Raw genomic sequence first — 22,137 nt, forward strand, 5'->3', positions numbered from 1 at the left:
ACACACAGATACACACACACACGCCTGTACTCAGCTGCAGATAAAATTTATTAAGGCAACACTGAAGCTCCAGGCACCTACGGCTTCCCAGGCAGCCCCTCCCCGCCACAGGAGGCCCACTTCACAGACCAGAAGTCCAAGTTCAGGACCTAAACTCTGAGGTCTGTGGCCCTTGATGTACAAAAGGAAGTGGGATAGAAGAGCGAGATCCCTGGCTTTTAGGGAAGAAAAAAAAGTATTTTTTGAAACCTTCTTCTAAAACAATTTCTTTAAAACCTTCTAGAAAACAATTTTTCGGGAACCTCACACCAATGACTGAGGAGGTGAGGCTCAGGACATTCTTCCTCCAGGCTCAAGATGGTCTGTTGGGAGGATCCCAGCTTCCCAGGGCAGTAGCTGAGATGAGCTGGGGGCCAGGGGGTCCAGTGCTCCTTGGTGACCGCTCGGGAACGGATCGAGACCCTGAACCCCTTTCCTGTCTATCCTACTTCTTCTCTTCTGGTTCTGGGGCTTTCTCCGCGACTCCAGGGGCGAAGGGTCCCACCACCCAGGTGATGGGCGTGTTATGGGACACGTACTCCACTAAGTGGTCAAGGGCCTCCCGGGCCTTGGCAACGCGCTCGCGGCTCTGCGTCAGGATGGAGCTGGACAGGTCCTGGAAGGAATGCATGTCGGAAAAGGTGGCCTGGAGGTCCTCCGCCTGGCGGCGAGCCTGCTGCACCTGGTCCTTCACGTGGCTGGGCAGCCCCTGGATGCTGGACGCCAGCGAGGTGCAGGTGGCGTGCAGCTGCTGGGCAATGTCACGCAACATGGTGAGCGTCTGGGACTCGACCTGCTGAGAAGGAAGAGGGGGCGGGGGGCGATCAGGACCACTGCTTTGGGGAAAACTGGACCCAAAGCCAGGGAAAAAGAAAACAGGGGTCCTATCGCCCACCTTTAGGAAACCCTTCCATAGGGAGACAGCCTGGCACTATCGTTCGGAATACCAGCTCTTAGAGTTTGGGTGTTTTTTTAAAAAAATAAAGTTTGTTGATTTTTAGAGAGAGGAAGGGAGAGAAAGAGAGAAACATTTATGCAAGAAACTTCGACAGGCCACTTTCTGCATGTGCCCGGCTGGTGATCGAGCCCACGACCTGGGTATGTGCCATGACCAGGAATTGAACCCTCCACCTTTTGGGGTATGGGACAATGCTCCAACCAACTGAGCCACACCATCCAGGGCCGGCTCTTAAGAGTTTTGAACCGTGAGATATACACAGGTCAAACTGACAAACAAGCACAGACATTTCCCCCAAAGAAGACGCACAAATGGCCAATAAGCACAGAATGTTCAGCTTCGTTTGCCACTAGGGAGATGCAGCTCCAACCCACAATGGAACACCATTGCACACTGACCGGGACAGCCAGGATCCCAAAGACAGAGAGTAATAGAGTCAGCAAGGACGGGGAGCCAGTGGGGCCCTTGGCCTGGCCAGGGGGCAGTCACTGTGGAAAACAGACTGGTGGTTCCTCAAGATGTTATGGGCAAACTATGGCCCGCGGGCCGGATCCGGCCCGTTTGAAATGAATAAAACTAAAAAAAAAAAAAAGACCGTACCCTTTTATGTAATGATGTTTACTTTGAATTTATATTAGTTCACACCAACACTCCATCCATGCTTTTGTTCCGGCCCTCCAGTACAGTTTAAGAACCCATTGTGGCCCTCGAGTCAAAGTTTGCCCACCCTTGTGTTAAACCATAGTTACCATGTAACCCAGCAGTAACTACCCGAGAGCAATGAAAACATCCATCCACACAAAAGCCTGTGCACCCGTGTTCATAGGGGCGCTATTCGCAACAGCCCAAAGCGGGAACCACCGGACGCCTACCGTCTGCCGAACGGACCCACACAATGTGGCCGCTCGCGGGAATATTCCTCCGCTCTGGGGAGGAGTGAAGCGGACCCTGGCCGCCGGCTCAGTTGGCGGGAGCGCTGTCCTGTGCACAGTAGGCGGCAGGTTCCCTTACGGGGCAGGGCCCAGGTTGTGAGCGGGATCCCTGGTTGGGGTGTGTGCATGTTAAAGAAAAAGAGATCCGAGGCCTGGGCTCTGGGTCGCTCCAACATTCTGAACTTCGGGAGACGAGGAGAAATCAGAAAAGGGGACTAACACAAAGGGGGGCTGAGAAGGCCCAAAGCAGCAAACCAGGTGAGGACTTTGTCCCCAGTAAGCGTCCCCAGCTTATGATGGTTCTGAGATTTCGACTGTATGATGGTGCAAGGGCGATATGCATGCTTTACATTTTGAATTTGGATCTTGTTCTGGGCTAGCACTGTGTGGGCCACGGCTGTCCGTGGTGCTGGGCAGGGGCAGCAGAGGGTTTGCCCACTCCAAGGCTAATGTGCGTGTTCTGAGCATGCTCATGGTGGGCTGGGCTAGCTGTGATGTCCGGTAGGTTAGCTGATGTATCAAATACATTTTCGACTTACGATACTTTCCACTTACCATGGATTGATCAGGAAGTAACCCATTGTAAGTTGAGGAGCATCTGTATACTCAAACCCACTGAATACTTTAAAGGGGTGAATTATACAGTATGTGCACTATATCTCAATAATTATAAGTTTTTTTAAAGTACAAGACATTTTTATATCTCAAAACCGATGTTTTAACAGTTAAAAACACACAGGTGGTCTGGGAGAATGTTCAAAGCAGAAGTTGTTAGCAGCTCAGATCTGGTCCCAGAGCTCCCCAGCCAGGAAGGAGATAGAACAGCAGCACCCACACCCAAGAGCAGAAAACTAGGCAGGCTTCCCGGAGGCGGTGTCGGTGAGCCTGAAAGCAGTGAATGGGAGGCGAGGCTGGGGAAGCATTCCAGGCAGGTTGGTCCATCAAACGGGGGTGGAGAGGGAGGTCAGGGCCCCAAGCACCCATGCCCCACCCCACAATGGATACCTCTGGCTTCTCGAGGCTCTGCTCCGTGCCCTGGAGCTGCTTCTGGTTCCAGTTGAGCCACATCTGGTGTAGCTTCTCCTGACCTTCCACCAGCTTCTGATCCATGCCCAGTTTGACACTTTCCATCTGGAGTAGGACGGAGAGCAGTGAGACAGGCTGCCTCCGGTGCTGGCCCAGCTCAGTAGGGCCCCCGCACCTTCCCGGGGAGGGGGTTCCCACAGGAGCCTGGGGAGCCCTCCTTCCTCCTTTTATCTGAGATGGCGGAGGTAAGGGAGGAGGGTGCTGTTTCCATAGCTACCTGGTGGTCACAGATTTTCTGCAGCTCCTCCCATTTTGTCTTTCTCCCCTCCCCTAGCACTGGGCCTGGTCGCCTCGCAGGCTGTGGCCAACAGGTCATGTGCAGATGGAACAGCAGAGGCTTAAAAGTGCTTGTGATGGAACATTATTCAGCCTCAAAAAGGACAGAAACGCTGACAACTGCCACAGTGGAGATGAGCCTGGAGACATCATGCTCAGTGACATAAGCCAGTCACAACAGGACAGATGCTGATTCCACTCCTGGGAGGTCCCTAGGGGAGTCAGGTCCACAAACAGAAAGTAGATGGTGGGGACCAGGGGCTGGGGGAGGGGAGATGGGAGTCAGTGTTTAATGGGGGCGGAGTGTCAGTTTGGGAGGATGAGAAGGTTCTAGAGATGGAAGGTGGCGGCGGCTGCACAGCAGCGTTGAATGTGCTTCATGCGATGGAGCTGTGCTTACAAATGGTTATGATGGTAAATTTTGTGTTACGTGTGGTTTACCACAAATAAAAGTATTTTAAAAGAGAGGAGACATCGTTAGCAGAGGGAGTAAAAAGGAAATAACAGCAATTTAGCTCTTTAGGGAACAGAAAAATAAGACCTGGCTGGGGGATCTGACTATAAAGAGGCAGGGGGAACTGTGTGGGGTGACGGAGCTACTCCAAATCCCGATTTCGGTGGCAGTGATATGGCCATTTGTATGTATAAAACTCCTCAGGTGGTACACTTCGAAAGCGGTGGTTTTTACTGTGTGTAAATTACACGTCTATGAAACTGACTTTCAACAAGACACAACAAGAAAAAGGGCTCATGTGCTCTCACCGCACGTGGGTCCCTCAGACCATGGCCAGGGGAAGAGCTGTCTTGCTGAAGGAGGAGCCCATCAGAGGCCTAGCCTCCAGCCGACCTGTCAGGGGCCGGAACTCTGTCCCACCCGCTGGCCCTCAGAATGTGACTATATTTGCAGGTCGGGTTAGAGGGTGGGTCTTACTCCAGGATGCCTGGTGTCCTTAGAAGAGAAGATCAGGCACTCACAGAGGGGTAACCATGTGAGGATACAGGGAGAAGATGGCCACCTGCAGCGAAACAGACCCAGGAAAAACCAACCCTGGCAACACCTGATCTTGGACTTCAGCCACCAGAACTGGGACAGTAAGTAAGAAATGTCTGTTGTTTAAGCTGCCCAGACGATGGGACTTTGTTATGGCGGCCCCGGCAAACTCACTCAGGACCACAGCCCCATGAACCAGCCCAGGCGGGCGTGGAGAAGGGGAGCGTTAGCCACTAGGTTTGGGGAAGGTGCGAGAGAGCGGATGCTGCTGTGCCGCCCCCCAGGCCGCGGGCGGGCCTCACCAGGCTGAGGGTCTGCGCCAGCTGCAGCAGGGCCTCCTGGGCCCTCTGCCGGGTGTGCTGCAGTTTGTTCACCGAGTGTTTGTAGGCCTGATGGCGCAGCCGCTCCGACAGGGAGCCCAGACGCACGAAGTAGCTCTGCTCCTGCCGCTGCTGCTGCACCGAGGCAACGTCGGCGCCCTCCAGGGACGTGGCAAGGTGGGCTGCAGGGGGGAGGCGGGAGAAGCATTATGAAGGCTGGGGTGCAGACAGAGCAAGCAGCTCGGGCTCCTCTGGTGCACACTTCAGAGCATGGGCCTTGGTCTCGCACCGGCTGCCCAAAAGTTTATGCGGGTCTGATGCTTGCAAGCTCTGAGGCCTCAGAGTGAAGGATTTACTTGCCTTGCTTTTCCCCACCTGCAAAATGGGTCTGATGAGAACCAAACTTCCCAGGATTAAGAGACCTTAGGCCAGCACGAGGGTCTGCAAACTACACCCTGCAGGACACATCCAAATTGTTTCCGGTTTTGTACAACCAGTGCATACAATTATGCCTGTTCATTATATATTGTCTTTGGCTACTTTCAAACTACAACAGTGGAGTACGTGGGCTCTTGCCCAACAGAGACTAAAATAATTATTATCGAGTCTTTCATAGAAAAAAAGCCAGCTGACCCAGTACTAGTGCCTGGAATATTTTAAAAGTGGCCAATCTTTCACAATGTTCTAGGCCAGCCGTGGGCAAACTACGGCCCGCGGGCCGGATCCGGCCCGTTTGAAATGAATAAAACTATTGAAAAAAAAGACTGTACCCTTTTATGTAATGATGTTTACTTTGAATTTATATTAGTTCACACCAACACTCCATCCATGCTTTTGTTCCGGCCCTCCGGTCCAGTTTAAGAACCCATTGTGGCCCTCGAGTCAAAAAGTTTGCCCACCCCTGTTCTAGGTGGTTCCTTTGAATTCTTGTCAAATCTTAACAGCTCTGTGAGGAAGGCACTGTTCTCTCATTTTTACAGTTGAGAAAACTGGAGCTCAGAGGGCTTAATCGACTTGCCCAAGGTCACACAGCTTGCAGGCAGCACATCGGGACTTGAAGCTCAGCCATATGACCCCCTGTTCTCAACCATACTTGATGAGAGAAGTTTGAGCTACATGAGAATCATTTTAATAAGTCAGTGATAACTAGTCCAGAAAGTGCTCCGGAAGTTGTAAGACAGAGGATGGAAAACTGCCTATCCTGATAACGTTATCCTGCTCCTTTTAAACTTTAACATAGTAGTTAAAAGTTTGCACTTTAGCCCAGTTTGCACTTAGTGACCAGGAGGTCACGATTTGATTCCCGGTCAGGGCGCAAGCCTGGGTTGCAGGCTCTGTCTCCAGTAGGGGGCGTGCAAGAGGCAGGCGATTGATGATTCTCTCTCATCATTGATGTTTCTAGCTCTCTTTCCCTTCCTCTCTCTGAAATCAATAAAAACATATCTTAAAACAAAACAAAATACAATTTCGCATTTTATAAGTAATCTGATTGGGGTTTGAATCCAGACTTACTCACTTGCTTTGTAAAGACCTATGGCAGGGACCCACAAACTATGGCCTGAGCCAATTGCCACCTGCCCTTATACATAAAGTTTTATTGGCACATAGTCACACACATTCATCTACCTGTCATCTATGCTTTCATGCTATGATGTCAGAGTTGAGCACTTGTAACAAAGACTGTGGCTCAAAAAACCAAAAAATATTAATTACCGGGCCTGTTAACAAAGTGTTTCCTACCCTGTAGTCTACGCAGAAGTGATTTTGCCAGTAGGCCTCAGTTTCTCCTTCTGTACCACCACCCAAGCCAGAGTTGCCTGAAGTGTGAAATTTGGACTACCCTGTACTCAGAAGAGGCACACGAATGAATGTTTAGCTATTTTTATTATTTACAGCAGATTATATGGCTTTTTATTATAGTAAGTGATAAAGTTTCCTTTCTAAAAGAATCAGGAAAAACTGACGTAAAGATGATCAAATAGCCCTGGCCAGTGTGGCTCAGTGGTAGAGCATCAGCACAAAGGGTTGCGGGTTCGATTCCCAGTCAAGGGCACGTAACCTGGGTTGCAGGTTCATTCCCCGCCCAGTTTGGGGCACATGCAGGAGGCAACCAATCGATGTGTCTCTCTCTCACACTGATGTTTCTCTCTCTTTCCCCCTTCCTTTCACTCTCTAAAAATCAATGGGAAAAAATATCCTCAGCTAAGAATTTTTTAAAAGATTATTAAATAAACAGTACAGGGAACATAAACATATGACCAAGATATCGTGAGAGATGTGCTCCGGTCAGACCGGAACAGCAGAGCTGTTCTGATGATAAAGTGAAACCTCCACTTAGCCACATCTTTGTGCAGATCCTCTGGGTCAGGCACGTTTCAGAAGTGAAAGATGTGGAAAATAAAGCAATGAAATCCCATCGACCTGTTGTGTGATCAAGGTAAGCCTTCAATCAGAGGAAATCAGTTGTTTTTATAAACATGAAATTCTGGAAGAAACGTACTCTAATCCAGGAATAGGCAAACTTTTTCTGTGTGGGGCCAGACAGCAGTATTTTTGGTTTTGTAGGCGATACTGTGCCTCAATTACTCAGCTCTACCATTACCATGCCGAAAAAGCCATAGACAAGAATGTGAAAAAACGGGTGTGGCTGTGTGCCAATAAAACTTTATTTATAAAAGCAGGTGGTAGACTAGATGGGCTTTATAGTCAGCTTGGGAAGAGATGTCCTAGAAGAATTATTTTATGCTCACATTTAAAAATCTGAACAAAAAAGACATGAGACAATTTGAGGCAGCAAAAATAAAAGCCTTGTGTTGTGAGAAAAATGGATTCCTCCCTATTCTCCCACCAAAGGGGGGTTTGCAAAGACTAACCAAAACTAGCACCCCGTTGAACCGTACCGATGTCTGGAATTTCTCCATGGCTCTCTGGGCGCCCCTGAGCTCTGCCCTTGGAAGTGAAAGCAGCTTTGTCATTTAGGCCAAGTATATCTGGCAGAGTCCTGGCATATCTGAGCAAGCCGCAAGGTCCCAAGGAGGGGGCAGGTGCCCTGGGCAAAGGGGAGAACCCTGGGTGGGGGGGCTGTTCTCCTAACCCGAACCCCAGACTAACATGCCTAGTTCTTTTTAAAAAATATGTATTTTTATTGATTTCAGAGAGGAAGTGACAGGGATAGAGAGACAGAAACACCAATGATGAGAATCATTGATTGGCTGCCTCCTACAAGCCCCCTACTGGGGATTGAGCCTGCAACTGGGCATGTACCCTGATCTGGTTCACAGGTTGATGCTCAATCACTGTGTCACCGCACCCGAACACACCTAGTTCTAATAAGACACTGCAACAGCTCCTCATACCCTCATACCTACAGACGACCCAGTACCGTAAGCACGGTGTGCACAGGGATTTCATCCTTAGTGGATGGGTGCAGAAAAATCAAAGCTGCTCAGACCCATCTGCTCTCTGCTGTGGCTTTCGGGCCTGGCTCAAGACCTTCCTCCAGCAGACCCTGCCTTCTCCTCCTGCCTCCAGGGGCCAAGCCCACAGCTGACCCTTACAGAGGCTGAGCACCTACTAGGGCAGCAGGCACTGAACGTGGGGTTCGGCAGGGAAAACATCAGCCAGGTCCCATCCTTCAAGAGGTTCAGAGTTGGGTTTTGGAAGCTCAAAGGACAAGTGACATGCCACACTCAAGCCACATGCTGCAGACTGAAGCTCGCCAGCCCCCCGGAGCTCCCCCGGACACCAGGGACTGCCCTTCCCACTGGGTTCAGGAAGACGCGTGGGATCGCGGCTAACTCGAGAGGGCTCCAATCGGCCGAAAACAGTGGGACAAATGAAGTGTCAATAAAATTAACACTTCGGGCTGGAATATGTCGTGTTAATCCATGTGCTCAAACCTATAAGGCAAAAACCACTACGGACCCATGGGGGGCGCTGTGAACCCACCCCTCATGCCATTTTCCCTGCTCTTCCTCAATAAGCTATACCCCGGGGTCATCAAAATCAGAGAGAACTTTCTCCACGGAAGTGTTCCAGCTACAGAGAAAGAAGTGACACTTTTACGAGCGATCTGTGGCAACCCCAAATGGAAAAAGAGATGGAGATAAAGATCGGCTGTTCCCCCATCCGGGAATCACATGGTTCCCCATGCTGTATATGAAATTCCAGAACAGGCCAAGCAGCGATTCTCATCTGGGGGCAATTCTGCCCCCAGGGGACACTGGGCAATGTCTTGGGACATCTGTGGTTGTCACAACTGGGGGTGCTCCTGGCATCGCGTAGGTGGGGACCAGAAATGCGGCTTAGCCTCCCTCAGCGCCCAGGGTGGCCGTAGAGAATGGCCCGGCCCCAGTGTTAGCAGCGCAGCAGTTGGGAAGCCCCGAGGTAGCCCATCTTCAACTTTTTTCTTTCTCCCAAATATTTGGCTCCTCATTCAAACAAGCCAGCTCTGGCCAGTGGGCCGGGGCCAAGCTGCCCTTGGGAGGAGCATGGTGCCTCGTTACTTGCAGCCCTCATGGGCTCGCTGCCATGGGCACGGGCAGCTGACAGACTGGCACATGAAAGTCCTGGGCATGTTATAAAGGAGGCAATTGTTCAAATATGGCATCAAGAGCCATGGGCATGAGAGGACAAGTTCAGACCATGAGCAGGACTGGCTGTTTGGTCTCCAATAGTTTTATCCCCAGTCTGTCTATTTGTCTTCATTTCTACCCACACCGGGTCAGGCCCCATCTTCACCGGCCTGGACCAGGACAGCTGCATCTGCCCTGGTCGCTCAGCTCTCACCCTTGCCTCCCAGGCTGTCCTCCCAGAAGCAGCCACCAGAGGGCGCTGTAAGCACCGCCCTCGGGTCCAGTGGCTCCTCGGCCCTCACCCCCCATCTCCATGCCCTCAGGGTCAGGCCCTTACTCCTCACTTTGGCCTATACTAAGCTGCAAGACCTGCTCCTGTCCCTCCTCTGCCCTCACTTTCTCTCTCTCCTCATAACTGTTTTTCCAACACACCAGGCAAGGTCCTGCTTCCCGGCCTTTGCATGGACTGTTCCCTCTCCTGGGACCATTCTCAACCTAGACATTGAGATGGCTAGCTGCCTTCTGCCTCCAGCTCTGTGCTCAAATGCCGCCTTCCCATGGGGCCTCTAACAATGCAAACTTCCTCACCCATATGTGTCCTGAAACCCTCTCCCACCCCCTCCTAGCACGCTGTTTTTTTCTCTCAAACACTGGTCATGGTTCTGTCATCAATTCTGCAGAGAGGCTTCCATCTTGCTCACTGATTGTGTCCCTGTGTCTAGAGCAGGGCCTGGTGCCCAGCAGGTGCTTAAATGCCTGAATGAAATCACCCAGACTCCCCTCTGTGGTTCCCTCACCACCACCCCCACCCCCCTACTCCCACCCCCACCCCCACCCCTGGCATTTGTGTCTTTTAAATGTTCATTCAATTGGACAGACTCCAGGCAGCTGAGGGGGGCCCAGGCTGGGAGGTCCAGGGAGGGGTCCCAGGCCCATGGGCCACACTCACCCAGCTCGGAGTCTGTCATAGGCAGGTGGTTGTCCATCCATTCCTCCGACTTGCCCAACACTGTGTCCACCCCACTCAGCACCATCTGGCCCATGCGGGACCCCATGACCGACTGGACACTGCTGGTCACCACGGACTTGGTCTTGTCCACGCCGCTCTGCACAGCTTCCCGGGTCACATCCACTGCCTCTGTCACTCGGGTGGCCACTGTGTCCTTGGCACTGGCCACTGCTTCTCGGGCCCCGGTCACCTTAGACGACACGAGCTCCTTGGTATCCGCCAGGACCTACAAGTCAGGCCAGCATCAGCATCTCTGCACCCGCTCTGTACTAGGTAGCCCCACGCCTGCACCCCAACCTCCAGGGAGGCCCAAGGGAGGAGTTCCAGCTCCTGGGTGACCCCAAAGGGTCAACACTGAACCCAGTATTGCAGTTCAGACCACTGCTCAGGAGCCAGCTGGCCTGGTTAGAATCTCTGGCTTGCTATTTCTTAGCTGTGTGGCCTCAGGCAAGTCGCTCCACTTCTCTGTGCCTCAATCCTTCCCAAGCCACACTGTCTAATGCAGTAGCCACTAGCTATACGTGGCTATTTATATTTAAAATAATTAAAACAAAACAAAATTTGATCGAAAGCATGGTCTGAAAGAGATGGTCGTACACCCATGTTCATAGAAGCATTATTCACAGGAGTCAAAAGGTAAAGACAACCCAAAGCAATCCATCGACAGATAAAGGGGTAAACACAATGCGGTCTGTCCAGACAATGGAATATTATGCAGCCTTGAAAAGGAAGAACAGCTCTGGCCAGTGGCTCAGTGGTTGGAGCATCGTCCCATGCACCAAAGGGTTGTGGGTTCTATTCCCGGTCCGGGCACGTGCCTGGGTTGTGGGTTTGGTGCATGTGGGAATGCATGCCTAGGTTGTGGGGTTGGGATACATATGGGAGGTGGCCAATTTATGTTTCTCTCTCTCCCCCTTCCTCTCTCTTTGAAATCTGTGGACATAGCCTCAGGTGAGGGAAAAAAAAGGAAGAACATTCTAACACATGCTACCACATAAATGAACCTTGAACACATTACACTCGGTGAAATCAGCCAGGCACAAAGGACTGATGCTATGTGATTCCACTCACAGGAGGGCCCTAAAGGAGTCAGATCCATAGAGTGGATGGTGGGAGCCACAGACTGGGGGACGGGGATGGGGAGTTAGTGTTTACTGGGGACAGAGTTGGAAAGATGAGAAAGTTCTAGAGATGGATGGTAAGTGATGGCTACACAACAATGTCAATGTGCTTAATGCCACTGAGCTGGTTAAGACGGAAAATTTCATGTTGTAAAAAAACTAACAGAACTTGTACCCAAATGTTCATGGCAGTATTATCTACACCAGTGGTCGGCAAACCGCGGCTCGCAAGTCACATGCGGCTCTTTGGCCCCTTGAGTGTGGCTCTTCCACAAAATACCATGTGCGGGTGCACACATACAGTGCGATTGAAACTTCGTGGCCCATGCACAGAAGTTGGTATTTTGTGCAAGAGCCACACTCAAAGGGCCAAAGAGCCGCATGTGGCTTGTGAGCCGCAGTTTGCCGACCACTGTTCTACACTGATAAAAGAGGAAGATGCAAATTGACTGTACCTTCACGATGCCCACCAGCCAATCAGGAGCATGCAAATTAACCCAACAAAGATGGCAGGTTAATTTGCATACGCAGGCGCTGAGTGGCCGGGGGTGGGGTGGGATGCTTGCGTCATCGCCATGGTGACAACGCAGGCATTCAGCATCACCCCAGCCTCTCTGGGCCTCTGGGCAACATGGGAAGGCAGAAAGGTGGCTCCAGCCAGAGTGAAGGCGGTGCCAGCAGCCCGGGGAAGGAAGGCCCATTCTTGCACGGATCTTCATACATCGGGCCTCTAGTTCTTAATAACCAGGAAGTAGAAGCAACCTAATATGTCCATCAACAGGTGAAAGATAGGCAAAATGTGGGTCACCCACACTGGAATATTACTCAGCCATGAAAAGGAGTGAAGCACTGATACTCACTGCAATGTGGATGAATCTTTTTTTTTGTTTTTTTAATATATTTTATTGACTTTTTACAGAGAGGAAGGGAGAGGGATAGAGAGTTAGAAACATCGATGAGAGAGAAACATTGATCAGCTGCCTCCTGCACAACTCCTACTGGGTATGTGCCTGCAACCAAGGTACATGCCCTTGACCAGAATCGAACCTGGGACCTCTTGGTCCGTAGGTCTATGCTCTATTCACTGAGCCAAACCAGTTAGGGCAACGTGGATGAACCTTGAAAACATGATGCTCAGTGAGAGAAGCCAGATGCAAAAGATCACAAGTTATATGATTTCATTTATATGAAATGTCCAGAACAGACAAATCCATAGAGACAGGAAGTAAATTAATGGATACCAGAGGTTGTGATGTTTGATGGGAAGGAGAATAACAGCTAAGGTGTGAAGTTTCTTTTTCAGGTGATGAAATGTTCTAAAACGGATGGTGATGGTTACAAATTAAAAGTAGCTATTTAAGCCCTGACCAGTTTTGCTCAGTGGATAGAGCGTCAACCTGCGGACTGAAGGGTTACAGGTTCGATTCCAGTCAAGGGCATGTACCTTGGTTGCGGGCACATCCCTAGTGGGGAGTTTGCTGGAGGCAGCTAATCGATGTGTCTCTCTCATTGATGTTTCTAACTCTCTATCCCTTTCCCTTCCTCTCTGTGAAAAATCAATAAAATATATATTTAAAAAAATTGAAAAAAAAATAAATAAAAGTAGCTACTTAAGCCCTCGCCAGTTTGGCTCAATGGATAGAGCTTCGGCCTGCGGACTGAAAGGTCCCAGGTTCAGTTCTGATCCAGGGCACATACCCGTAGCAGGCTTAATCCCCTAAAAATCAATGGAAAAATATCCTCAAGTAAGGATTAACAAAAAATAAAAGACAGAAGTAGCTATGTAAGCTCTGGCCGGTGTGTTCAGTAGTGTCAACCCGAGCACAAAGGGTTGCGGGTTTGATTCCCAGTCAAGGGCACGTACCTGGATTCTGGGCTTGTTTCCAGCCCCGGGAGGGTTCCTGGCGGGGGGGTGGGGAGGGCAACCAATCAATGTGTCTCTCACATCGCTGTTTCTCTCTCCCCCAATCCCTCTCTTCTATTCTCTCTAAAAATCAATGGGAAAGTCTGGCTGGTGTGGCTCAGTGGTTGAGTGTTGACCCATGCACCAAGAGGTCGCCAGTTCTCCCTAGTATTCCCAGTCAGGGCACAGGCCCAGGTTTCGGGCTCGATCCCCAGTGGGGGCTGTGCAGGAAGCAGCCAATTGATTTTCTCTCTCATTGATGTTTCTATCTCTCTCTGTCCCTTCGTCTCTTTCTAAAAATCAATAAAAACATATATTTTTAAAAATCAATGGGAAAAAACATCCTCGGGTGAAGATTAACAACAACAACAAAAAGTAGCTATTTAAATTTATAATAATTAAAGTTAGTAATTGAGTTCTTCAATCACACTAGACACATTCTAAAGACTCAATAGACTCATATGACTGGTGGTTTTCATATTGGACAGTGAAGAGAAAGTACATATACCTCAGAGAAAGTTCTACTAGGCAGTGTGGAGCTAGAATCTTTAAGAGGGAAGGGAAGGCCCTGGCTGGTTTGGCTCAGTGGATAGAGCGTTGGCCTGCGGACAGAAGGGTCCCAGGTTCGATTCCCGTCAAGGGCACATGTCTGGGTTGCGGGCTTGATCCCCAGTAGGGGACATGCAGGAGGCAGCCAAGCAATGATTCTCCCTCATCATTGATGTTTCTCTCTTTCCCTCTCCCTTCCTCTCTGAAATCAATAGAGATATATTTAAAAAATAAAACTAAAAACCTGATCCACAAAGAAGGTACTCATGTGCAAAGGTCGTGGGCTAGGCCAGAGCAGGTGTTCATTGTCTTTGCTTCCCTCACCTCCCCAGAGTGAGTTCCACGAGGGCAACAACTGTCCCACCGCTGTGCCTGGTACATACAGGCGCTGATGCTATGAACACTGAGTGTGAAGGCCAACGGGCTGGAATGGAGCAGAGAGGTGGGTGATGAAGGCGGGGCGGTGGTGGGGCCGGATCAGGTGGGGCCATGTGGGCTGTGTGTGTGGGTGGGGGGGGGAAGGAGGGGGGCGTGGGCTTTTTCTCTGGGCAGGTGGGAGATATGAGGGGGTTCTGAGCAGATCTGGCTGGCACTGAGATCACTCATCCACCTGCTCAGTGGGGAATAGATTTGGGGTGTGAGGGGCATGCAGAAGGGGGGGGGTCAGGGAGAAAGCTGTCACACTTGTCCCTTTTAGTTCAGGTGGACCACAGACTCAGTACCCAGCCTGGTCCCTGTGCCCCCGGGGCTCCCAGGCACAGGTCTGTACCTTGCCCGTCTGCTGCTGTAGGATCGGCAGGTTCTCTTCCAGCTTATCCAGCCCCCGATGGGCGTATTCACTGGCTGACGTGACTACAGGAGGTGGGACAGGACAGAAACATGATGGTTACTGCACATGAGCATCCCAAGGGGTCCTGGGAAGGTCAGCCACTGGTTTGGGGGAACAGGGCCATGGGTGGGGCAGACCCTCCCCAAACAGCCAGGAAGGGAGGTTCCATGTTCTTGGGGGGCCTCACTCACTCTGGGGCTCCAGCTTGGTCAGGATGGGCTGGGCCCCACTGACGGCGGCCGCCGTGAGGGTCTTCACGCCCTTCTCCGCCGCGTCGCAGACGGTCTTGACGTGAGGGTGGCTCTCCTTGGTGGAGGTGTAGGCTGCCGACACCATGTTGCAGGTGGTGCTGATGAGGGGCATGTTGGCCACGCGGTCCACCACGCTGGGCTACGGGAGAAGCAGCTGAGGGGGGCCGGGCTGGGCGTGGGGGGGCGGGGCTGCTGGGCCAGAGACCCAGGCACCAGCACTTTCCCTCTCACTCACAGCCAAGGAAACAGCTCAGCTCACCCTGCAGTTTGCTCCACAAAGTAGCAGGAGCCGGGACCTTCCGGGCTGCACTAAGAGCTCCTTTGTCTTAGCTCTGCGGCCCATCTGTCTCTGACACCCACTGTGCGCCAGGAAGTGACAAGAGACAAGGCCCCTCCTCTCACAGAGCTTACGGTCGGTCCAAAGCTGGGTCTGCAAACTAGGCCCGCAGGGCAAGTCGCCCCACCACCTGATACTTTTATTCTTGTCTGTTTTTTTCCTACTAGCTTTACTGAGATCAAGTTCACACATCATAAATTTCACCGTTTTTAAAGTGCACAATTCAGTGGTTTTTAGTAAACTCACAAGGTTGTACAATCATCACCACTCATTCTAGAACTTTTCCATCACCCCAAAAAGATACCCTGTACCCATTAACAGTCACCCATTCTCCCCTCCCTCCAGCCCTGGCAACTACTAGCCTGCCTTCTGTCTCTATGACTTTGCCCATTCTGGACATTTTACATAAACTAAATCATATCCTCTGTGGCCTTTTGTAGCTGAGTTCTTTCACTGAGTGATGTTTTCGAGGTTCATCTATGACATAGATTCTATGTAGTAGCATAAATGAATGCTTTATTTTTTTTAAATTGTGGGAAAATGTAGGCAACATCAAATTGACCATTTTAACCATTTTTAGGTGTATGATTCAGTAGCATTCACATTGTTGTACATTCAGGACACTCACATTGTTGCACAACCACCACCACCATCCGTCTCTAGAACTTTCTCATCCTCCCAAACTGAAACTCTGACCCCATTAAACACCAACTCCCCTCCCCCTGGCTCCCACCATCTACCTTCTGTCTCTGAGGACCTGACCCCTCTGGAACCTCATGTAAGTGGAATCCCACAGGGCTTGTCCTTTTTGTGTCTGGCTTATTTCCCTGAGCACATCTTCATCCATGTTGCAGGACATGTCAGAACTGTATTCCTTTATGTGGCTAAATACCATCCCACCGCTGCCTGCTTTTGTAAGTAAAGTTTACCGGTGCACAGCCACGCCAGAATAGGCAAATCCTCAGAGAGAAAGCAGGGGAGTGACTATTAATGGGGACGGGATTTCCATTCGGGCTGCTGAAGTTCTGGGGTTAGAGAGCGGGATGGCTGCACATGGTAAGTGTACTTAATGCCACTGCACTGTGTGCCCTTTGAAATGGCTAAAATGGTGCATTTCTATGTTAAGTGTATTTTACCACAGTTTTAAAAAAAGGAATGAAGCGCTGACACACACCGCATGGGTGAGCCCCTAAAACATCCCACTCAGTGAAAGAAGCCAGACGCAAAGGGTCTCGCAGAGACTGGACCTAGAGTGGCTGCCGAGGGGGAAGCGGGGTGGGGTGGAGGCGTGACTACTACTGGGTACTGGGTCTCTTTTGGGCAAGATGAAAAATGTTCTAAAACAGTACAGGCGGTGATGGCTGCAGAACTTGGTAGTTCACTAGAAGTCATTGAGTAGCACCCTTCAAAGGGTGAATTTAATGCTATGTAGGTGATACCGCAATAGTCTATAAAAAGGGGCTTTTATTTAAACTGGGGGGGAGGGGGAAGAGGAGGACAGGGACTGACTTCCTGGAAGGGGGACCCTAAGAGAACCTCCAGAGGCAGAGAACATTTTTCTGGGTGGTGGGGAGCCAGGCAGTTTCAAGCTGTACCCCTGTTCTCCCAAGAGCCCCTGCGATTCCCAGTTCTCCTCCCCCATCTGTTAGTGGGGCACCTGTTCGAGGTCTGTCGGCTGGCTGTCCCCACCCAGTCAGAAAGATCTCTCTTAACCCCCATGTGCCGCCAGCAGCGCCCTGGCTCCCTTCCACGGCACCCTGATGTGGGAAGCCTCAGCCCACAGGTGCAGGCTGTCCTCACCTGCTGTACAGGTTCTTCAGCTGTCACCTGGGTGTCGGCAGGGGCTTCTGTCTCATTGGTAGACATTTCTCAGAAGCACGCACTGTGGACAGACGGACCAGTCAGGTACAGCCCGACCCACCCCTCCCTCCAGGAGGAAGTTCACACCTGCACGCCCACACCCCCAACACACAGGGGTTCTGAGCGCCCTGCCTCTCGATCATTAACAGGCACCTGTGGGCCTGCTCCAGCACAGGTGATGACTCAGCAGGGTGAGAGCCTGCCGTCGAACAAGCTCCCGGTGCTGCTGATGCAGCTGATCCAGGGCTGTTCCTCGAAGGGGAAGGTCAGGGTGCAGCCCTCCAAGGGCTCACCTGTATCATTACTCCAGAGACACCCACGAAGCAAAACCTCTGTGGACGGCAATTTGCCAACAGCTACCAAGTTTCCAGAGGCATCTTCCCTTTGACCCAGAAACCTCACTGTGAGGACAGCCTCACACTTGTACTGCCACGTGGGCGGAGGCGGGTGTACCTGTGTTGTCCACAAGACACCGGTAACCTGTTTGCCCAGCAGAAGGGGACTAAAGAAAATACCAGATTAGCCCAGTGCCTGGGGGAAAAAAAGGGTGTTTACATATAATTGACATGGACCAAGATACTGCAAAGAGACAAAGGTTTGAATGGGGTAAAAGTGTTTACTTGCATTTGTACAGAATCTTTTTTTTTAAAAATCATCACCCAAGGATGTTTTTCATTGATTCTAGAGGGACAGAGGGAGGAAGAGGGAGAGAGGGAGAGAGGGAGAGAGGGAGAGAGGGGAGAGGGAGAGAGGGGAGAGGGAGAGGGGAGAGGGGGAGAGAGGGAGAGGGGGAGAGGGAGAGAGGGAGAGGGGGAGAGAGGGAGAGGGGGAGAGGGAGAAGGAGAGACGGAGAGGGAAAGGGAAAGGGAGAGGGGGAGAGGGGGAGAGGGGGAGAAGGGGAGAGGGAGGGAGAGAAACATGGATCAGTTGCCTCCAGTACATGCCATGAGCAGAAATCCAACCTGAGACCCTTTAGTGCACAGGACATGGCTCCAAACACCTGAGCCACACCAGCCAGGGCTGCACAGAATCTTTAGAGACACAGCTCACTGCTCAAGGCGGCCACCTTTCAGGGAGGAAGATCGGGTAGCTGCAGCAGGCTTCTGGCTTTTGAGCCAGGTAGATAATATTACTTTTTTTAAAAAAAATTAATCTTAAAAGTAAATAAGTAAAAGAAACTATTAGAAAGACCACGCCTGGCCCCACTGCAAGTCAGACTCGGGTGTGTGAAGGGCGAGGGGGGCTCCCAGGGGAGTCTCATCACACATTTGCAGGTGAGATGCGAGCACAGATGTGCTTCGTTTTCCTGGCCAGGTGAGAGGAGATGGATAGAATATCCTCACCTAGATTCCAGGAGCCTCCGCTCGCCCACACTGCTGTGCTAATGTGCTGGGCAAGGAGCTTCCTCTCCGCTGGCCTCGGGCCTCTCACCCATAAAATGGGGCTAACGGTAGTGCCGCCTTATGGGCTGGTCCCACAGGCCATTCAGGAGTGAACCTCTGGAGAAGCCCTGGCCTTGACTCTGAGTTTCCTGCTGGAGGAAAGAAGCCCAGAAGTGTTTCACCATCCCCAAAGTGGATCCTGATGTTTGTGTGTGTGTTTTTTTTAAATGTATTTTTATTGATTTCAAAGAGGAAGGGAGAGGGAGAGAGATAGAAACATCAATAATGAGAATCACTGATCGGCTGTCTCCTGCATGCCCCACACTGGGGGTTGAGCCCACAACCAGGGCATATGCCCTGATCGGGAATCCAAGTATGACCTCCTGGTTCATAGGTTGACGCTCAACCACTGAGCCAAGCTGGCTGGGCCAACCTGATGTTTTGAGAGCTCCGGTTCTGGAGTCTGAACCCGGTTTGCTTTTTAAAAAGTTTTATTGGCCGAAACCGGTTTGGCTCAGTGGATAGAGTATCGGCCTGCAGACTGAGGGGTCCCAGGTTTGATTCCGGTCGGGGCATGTGCCTTGGTTGTGGGCACATCCCCGGTGGGAGATGTGCAGGAGGCAGCTGATCGATGTTTCTCTCTCATCGATGTTTCTCTCTCTCTCCCTTCCTCTCTGTAAAAAAATCAATAAAATATATTTTTAAAAAAAGTTTTATTGATTTTGAGAGAGACAGAGAGATGGGGGGAGGAGGCAGAGACAGAAAGAGAAACATCGATTTGTTGTTCCACTGACTTATCCATTGGTTGGCTGATTCTTGTAGGTGCCCTGCGACACTGGCGTATCAGGATGACGCTCTAACCAACCGTGCCAGGGCAAAACCGGGTTCTAACCCCAGCTTTGCCCCTCACTAGCAGTGGGAGCTTGGAAAGGCAGCACCCCTCCTTGGGGCCTCGCTGACAACATCTATACCGATTAGCTTAGATAACCATTCCTAGCTCAGGGTCCCCGCAGACTGGAGGAGATGCTGCACCTGTGGTGCTTAGCCTGACACACAGTAGGTGCTCAATAGGCAGACCCATGTCACACCACTCTGGCTGAGGCGTACAGGGGAAGCAGTCAGCAATGAGACTCCTGCTTGTGACTTCGTCCCAACTTGTCACAAAAGCTCCTCACCCAACTGGGAAGTGGGGTGAGGAGACACACTTGTCCCTGTTGATCATCGCCTGAGTCCCCCACCCCCTTCCCCGGCAGGCAGCATAGAGGCCCTCCTCCCACCCCCTGGAACCGGTCTCACCCAGGAGACCCCTGCAGATGTCAGCACCCCATTGAGGTCCTCGGGGTCTATCTACAACCTGCCTGCAGCGGCTGGGACTGCGTGGAGTCGCACAGCCGTGCAGTGGCGGCCAGGATCGCTCAGATCCAACTTCCAAAGTTCCCAGACACCGAGGTTCCAGCCCAGCCTGTCTTCTCGGTCCCGACAGAGGTCCCAAGGCCTCAGGTAAGGGGTAGGCCTTCCCTCCCCGGCCCTGCCCCCGCCCCGGGTGCAATCCGCTGGCCGCACCCCCAGGGGAAGGGGCGGGGCTTGCCACTGTCCTCCGGGGTCAGAGCGGGGCCCAGACCATCGGCGGGGGAGGGGGCCGTGCTCCCCGGGGAGTGGCGGAGGGCGGGCGGGGCCCGGCAGTCCCAGGGGGGGCGGAATTCCGGGGCGGGACGGGACGGGCTGCCCTGGCCTCCAAACGGCGTCTGGAAAGCGGATACACTTCGCATTTGGCGAGGATGTGGGTGGTTGGGGACGGGGGGCTTGCCCCCCACCCCTTAATACTGCCGCTTCTAGGGGGCGCTTTCGCAACTGCCCCCGAAAGCCCCAGGGGTTAGGAGGAGCGTTGGAAAGTCCGAGGCTGGTCCAGAAGTTGGACGGGGGGAGGGGTGCCCCCAGCCGCTGGAGACCCCTCCCCCGGCCGCAGAGGAGGCCCTCCCCGCTGCTCCCAACCCTAGGGCGCCCCGAGACTCAGGGCCCCGTCCCCCACCTCCACCGGGCACCCCGCCTCTCACCGCGGTCAGCGGGACGTCCGGGGCGCAGCGACCAGGACTTGGAGGCTAAACTCCAAAACCGTCCGGGGCGGGCCGCAGGGCGGGCTTTTATACCGGGGGCGGGCGCCCGGGAGTGACGGTCCGGAGGACCAATCCGGTTGGGGGCCGCCCCGACCACGCCCCCCCTTGGCCCCGGGACGTTGGAGCCACTAGTGGAGTCCGCGAAGGGCCGGACCTGGGGGGGGGGGGGGGGGCACGCGCCCTCCGCACGTGCCGGGGGTTGGGGAGACCCCGTGCGACGCCGGGTCCAGCCAAGGGCGCCCCAGCCCCACCTCGACACCCGAAGAACTTGGTCCTGGAGGTGAGCGCTGCCCTGGTGTCCCCGGGGGCCCCTTCCTCCGGTGGCCAAGCCGGGGCTGTTAGAACTCTGTGTGTCAGGGACCACGGCCCCACCGTGGGCACCAGAGTGAGGGAGCCAAACCCGACCCAACATTTTAACAGTTTTAACCGCGACGGTGAGCAGATATCTCGTGCCTTCTGCCTCCCTGCCCTGCATAGCGCCACTTACTTCTCCTGCACCTGTGTCCCCGTGTCCCCATTTCACAGTAGAGAAAACTGAGGCTCAGAGACCGCCCAGCCAGGCAATGCAGGGAGGAAGTCCTCGACTGACTCTTGGAGCAATCCCTGCCTGAAGCCACACCCATTTGGATTTTTAAAAAAATATTTTTTACAGAGCGGAAGGGAGAGGGATAGAGTTAGAAACATCGACCAGCTGCTTCCTGCACACCCACTACTGGGGATGTGCCCGCAACCAAGGTACATGCCCTTGACTGGAATCGAACTGGGACCCTCCAGTCCACAGGCCAACGCTCTATCCACTAAGCAAAACGGTCAGGGCCCACTTGGATTTTTTCCCCCTCCAAAAAAAGTATCCTCTTGGTCTATAAACCAAGTTCTCGACTCAGATGTCCCCAGGGGCGGCGGAAGGTAAATGGGGTGGCAGCATGGCCTGCTGGACAGGGCAGAGCATTGTCCTGCGGGCAGAGCATTGTCCACCTAGGGATTGTAGATCCACGGGAATTCCAGACGGTACAAGCACTGCCCTGCCTTTTAGAAAACTATTGGACCAAATAAAACCCAGTCAGGGGCCACCAGTTTGCCACCTCTGCTAAATTATGTGGGTTGAGCTAAGACTTCTGGAAATTCCAGAAAGAATATGGAACCCTAGCCGGTTTGGATAGAGCATCAGTCTGCGGACTGAAGGGTCCCAGGTTCAATTCTGGTCATGGCACATGCCTGGGTTGTGGGCGAGATCCCGTGTGGGGTCTGCAGGAAGCAGCCAATCAATGATTCTCTCTCATCATTGATGTTTTTATCTCTCTCTCTCTCTCTCCCTTCCTCTCTGAAATCAATAAAAATATATTTTAAAAAACAAACAAAAAATACAAGGTCACACAGTTCTAAAGTCATATAACTCTAAAGTCACTGATAGCCTTGACAATGTGGTGCAGTGGTTGAGCGTTGACCCATGAACCAAGAGGTCAAATGTTTGATTTCTGGTTGGGGCACATGCCTGGGTTTCAGGCTCGATCTCCAGTAGGGGGCATGCAAGAGGCAGCCAATCAATGTTTCTTTTTCATTGGTGTTTCTATCTCTCTCTTCCATTCTCTCTTCCTTTCTAAAAACA

The 22,137-nt window shown here is 52.2% G+C and overlaps 1 protein-coding gene across 3 annotated transcripts; it reads right to left on the bottom strand.

Moving 5' to 3' along the window:
* Positions 1-27: 27 nt before the first annotated feature.
* On the bottom strand, positions 28-20,561 carry PLIN3 (perilipin 3). Of its 3 annotated transcripts, none has more exons than XM_036314257.1 (8): positions 20,472-20,561; positions 16,976-17,057; positions 14,779-14,977; positions 14,528-14,610; positions 10,126-10,411; positions 4,585-4,784; positions 2,935-3,060; positions 28-832 (listed from the first exon to the last, which is right to left on the bottom strand). In XM_036314257.1, the coding sequence occupies exons 2-8, from the start codon at positions 17,039-17,041 to the stop codon at positions 485-487; spliced, it is 1,308 nt and encodes a 435-aa protein (XP_036170150.1). In that variant the 5' UTR covers positions 17,042-17,057; positions 20,472-20,561; the 3' UTR covers positions 28-484. The 3 variants fall into 3 exon arrangements, with proteins under 3 accessions (XP_036170150.1, XP_036170148.1, XP_036170149.1); XM_036314255.1 differs by having other exon boundaries at positions 28-835; XM_036314256.1 differs by lacking the exon at positions 20,472-20,561 and adding an exon at positions 17,189-17,554 and having other exon boundaries at positions 28-835.
* Positions 20,562-22,137: the final 1,576 nt, after the last annotated feature.

Source organism: Myotis myotis, unplaced genomic scaffold (genome assembly GCF_014108235.1).
Source record: "Myotis myotis isolate mMyoMyo1 unplaced genomic scaffold, mMyoMyo1.p scaffold_m19_p_6, whole genome shotgun sequence".
Classification (NCBI taxonomy): Eukaryota; Metazoa; Chordata; class Mammalia; order Chiroptera; family Vespertilionidae; genus Myotis; species Myotis myotis.

Excerpts from the sequence above, each read along its gene's own strand:
- PLIN3 (XM_036314255.1), bottom strand. The coding sequence starts at position 17,041 with ATGTCTACCAATGAGACAGAAGCCCCTGCCGACACCCAGGTGACAGCT. Across the intron at positions 14,978-16,975 it reads CTGAAGAACCTGTACAGCAG|CCCAGCGTGGTGGACCGCGT; the intron begins GTGAGGACAGCC and ends CTTCTCCCGTAG. Across the intron at positions 4,785-10,125 it reads TATGACAGACTCCGAGCTGG|CCCACCTTGCCACGTCCCTG; the intron begins GTGAGTGTGGCC and ends TCCCCCCTGCAG.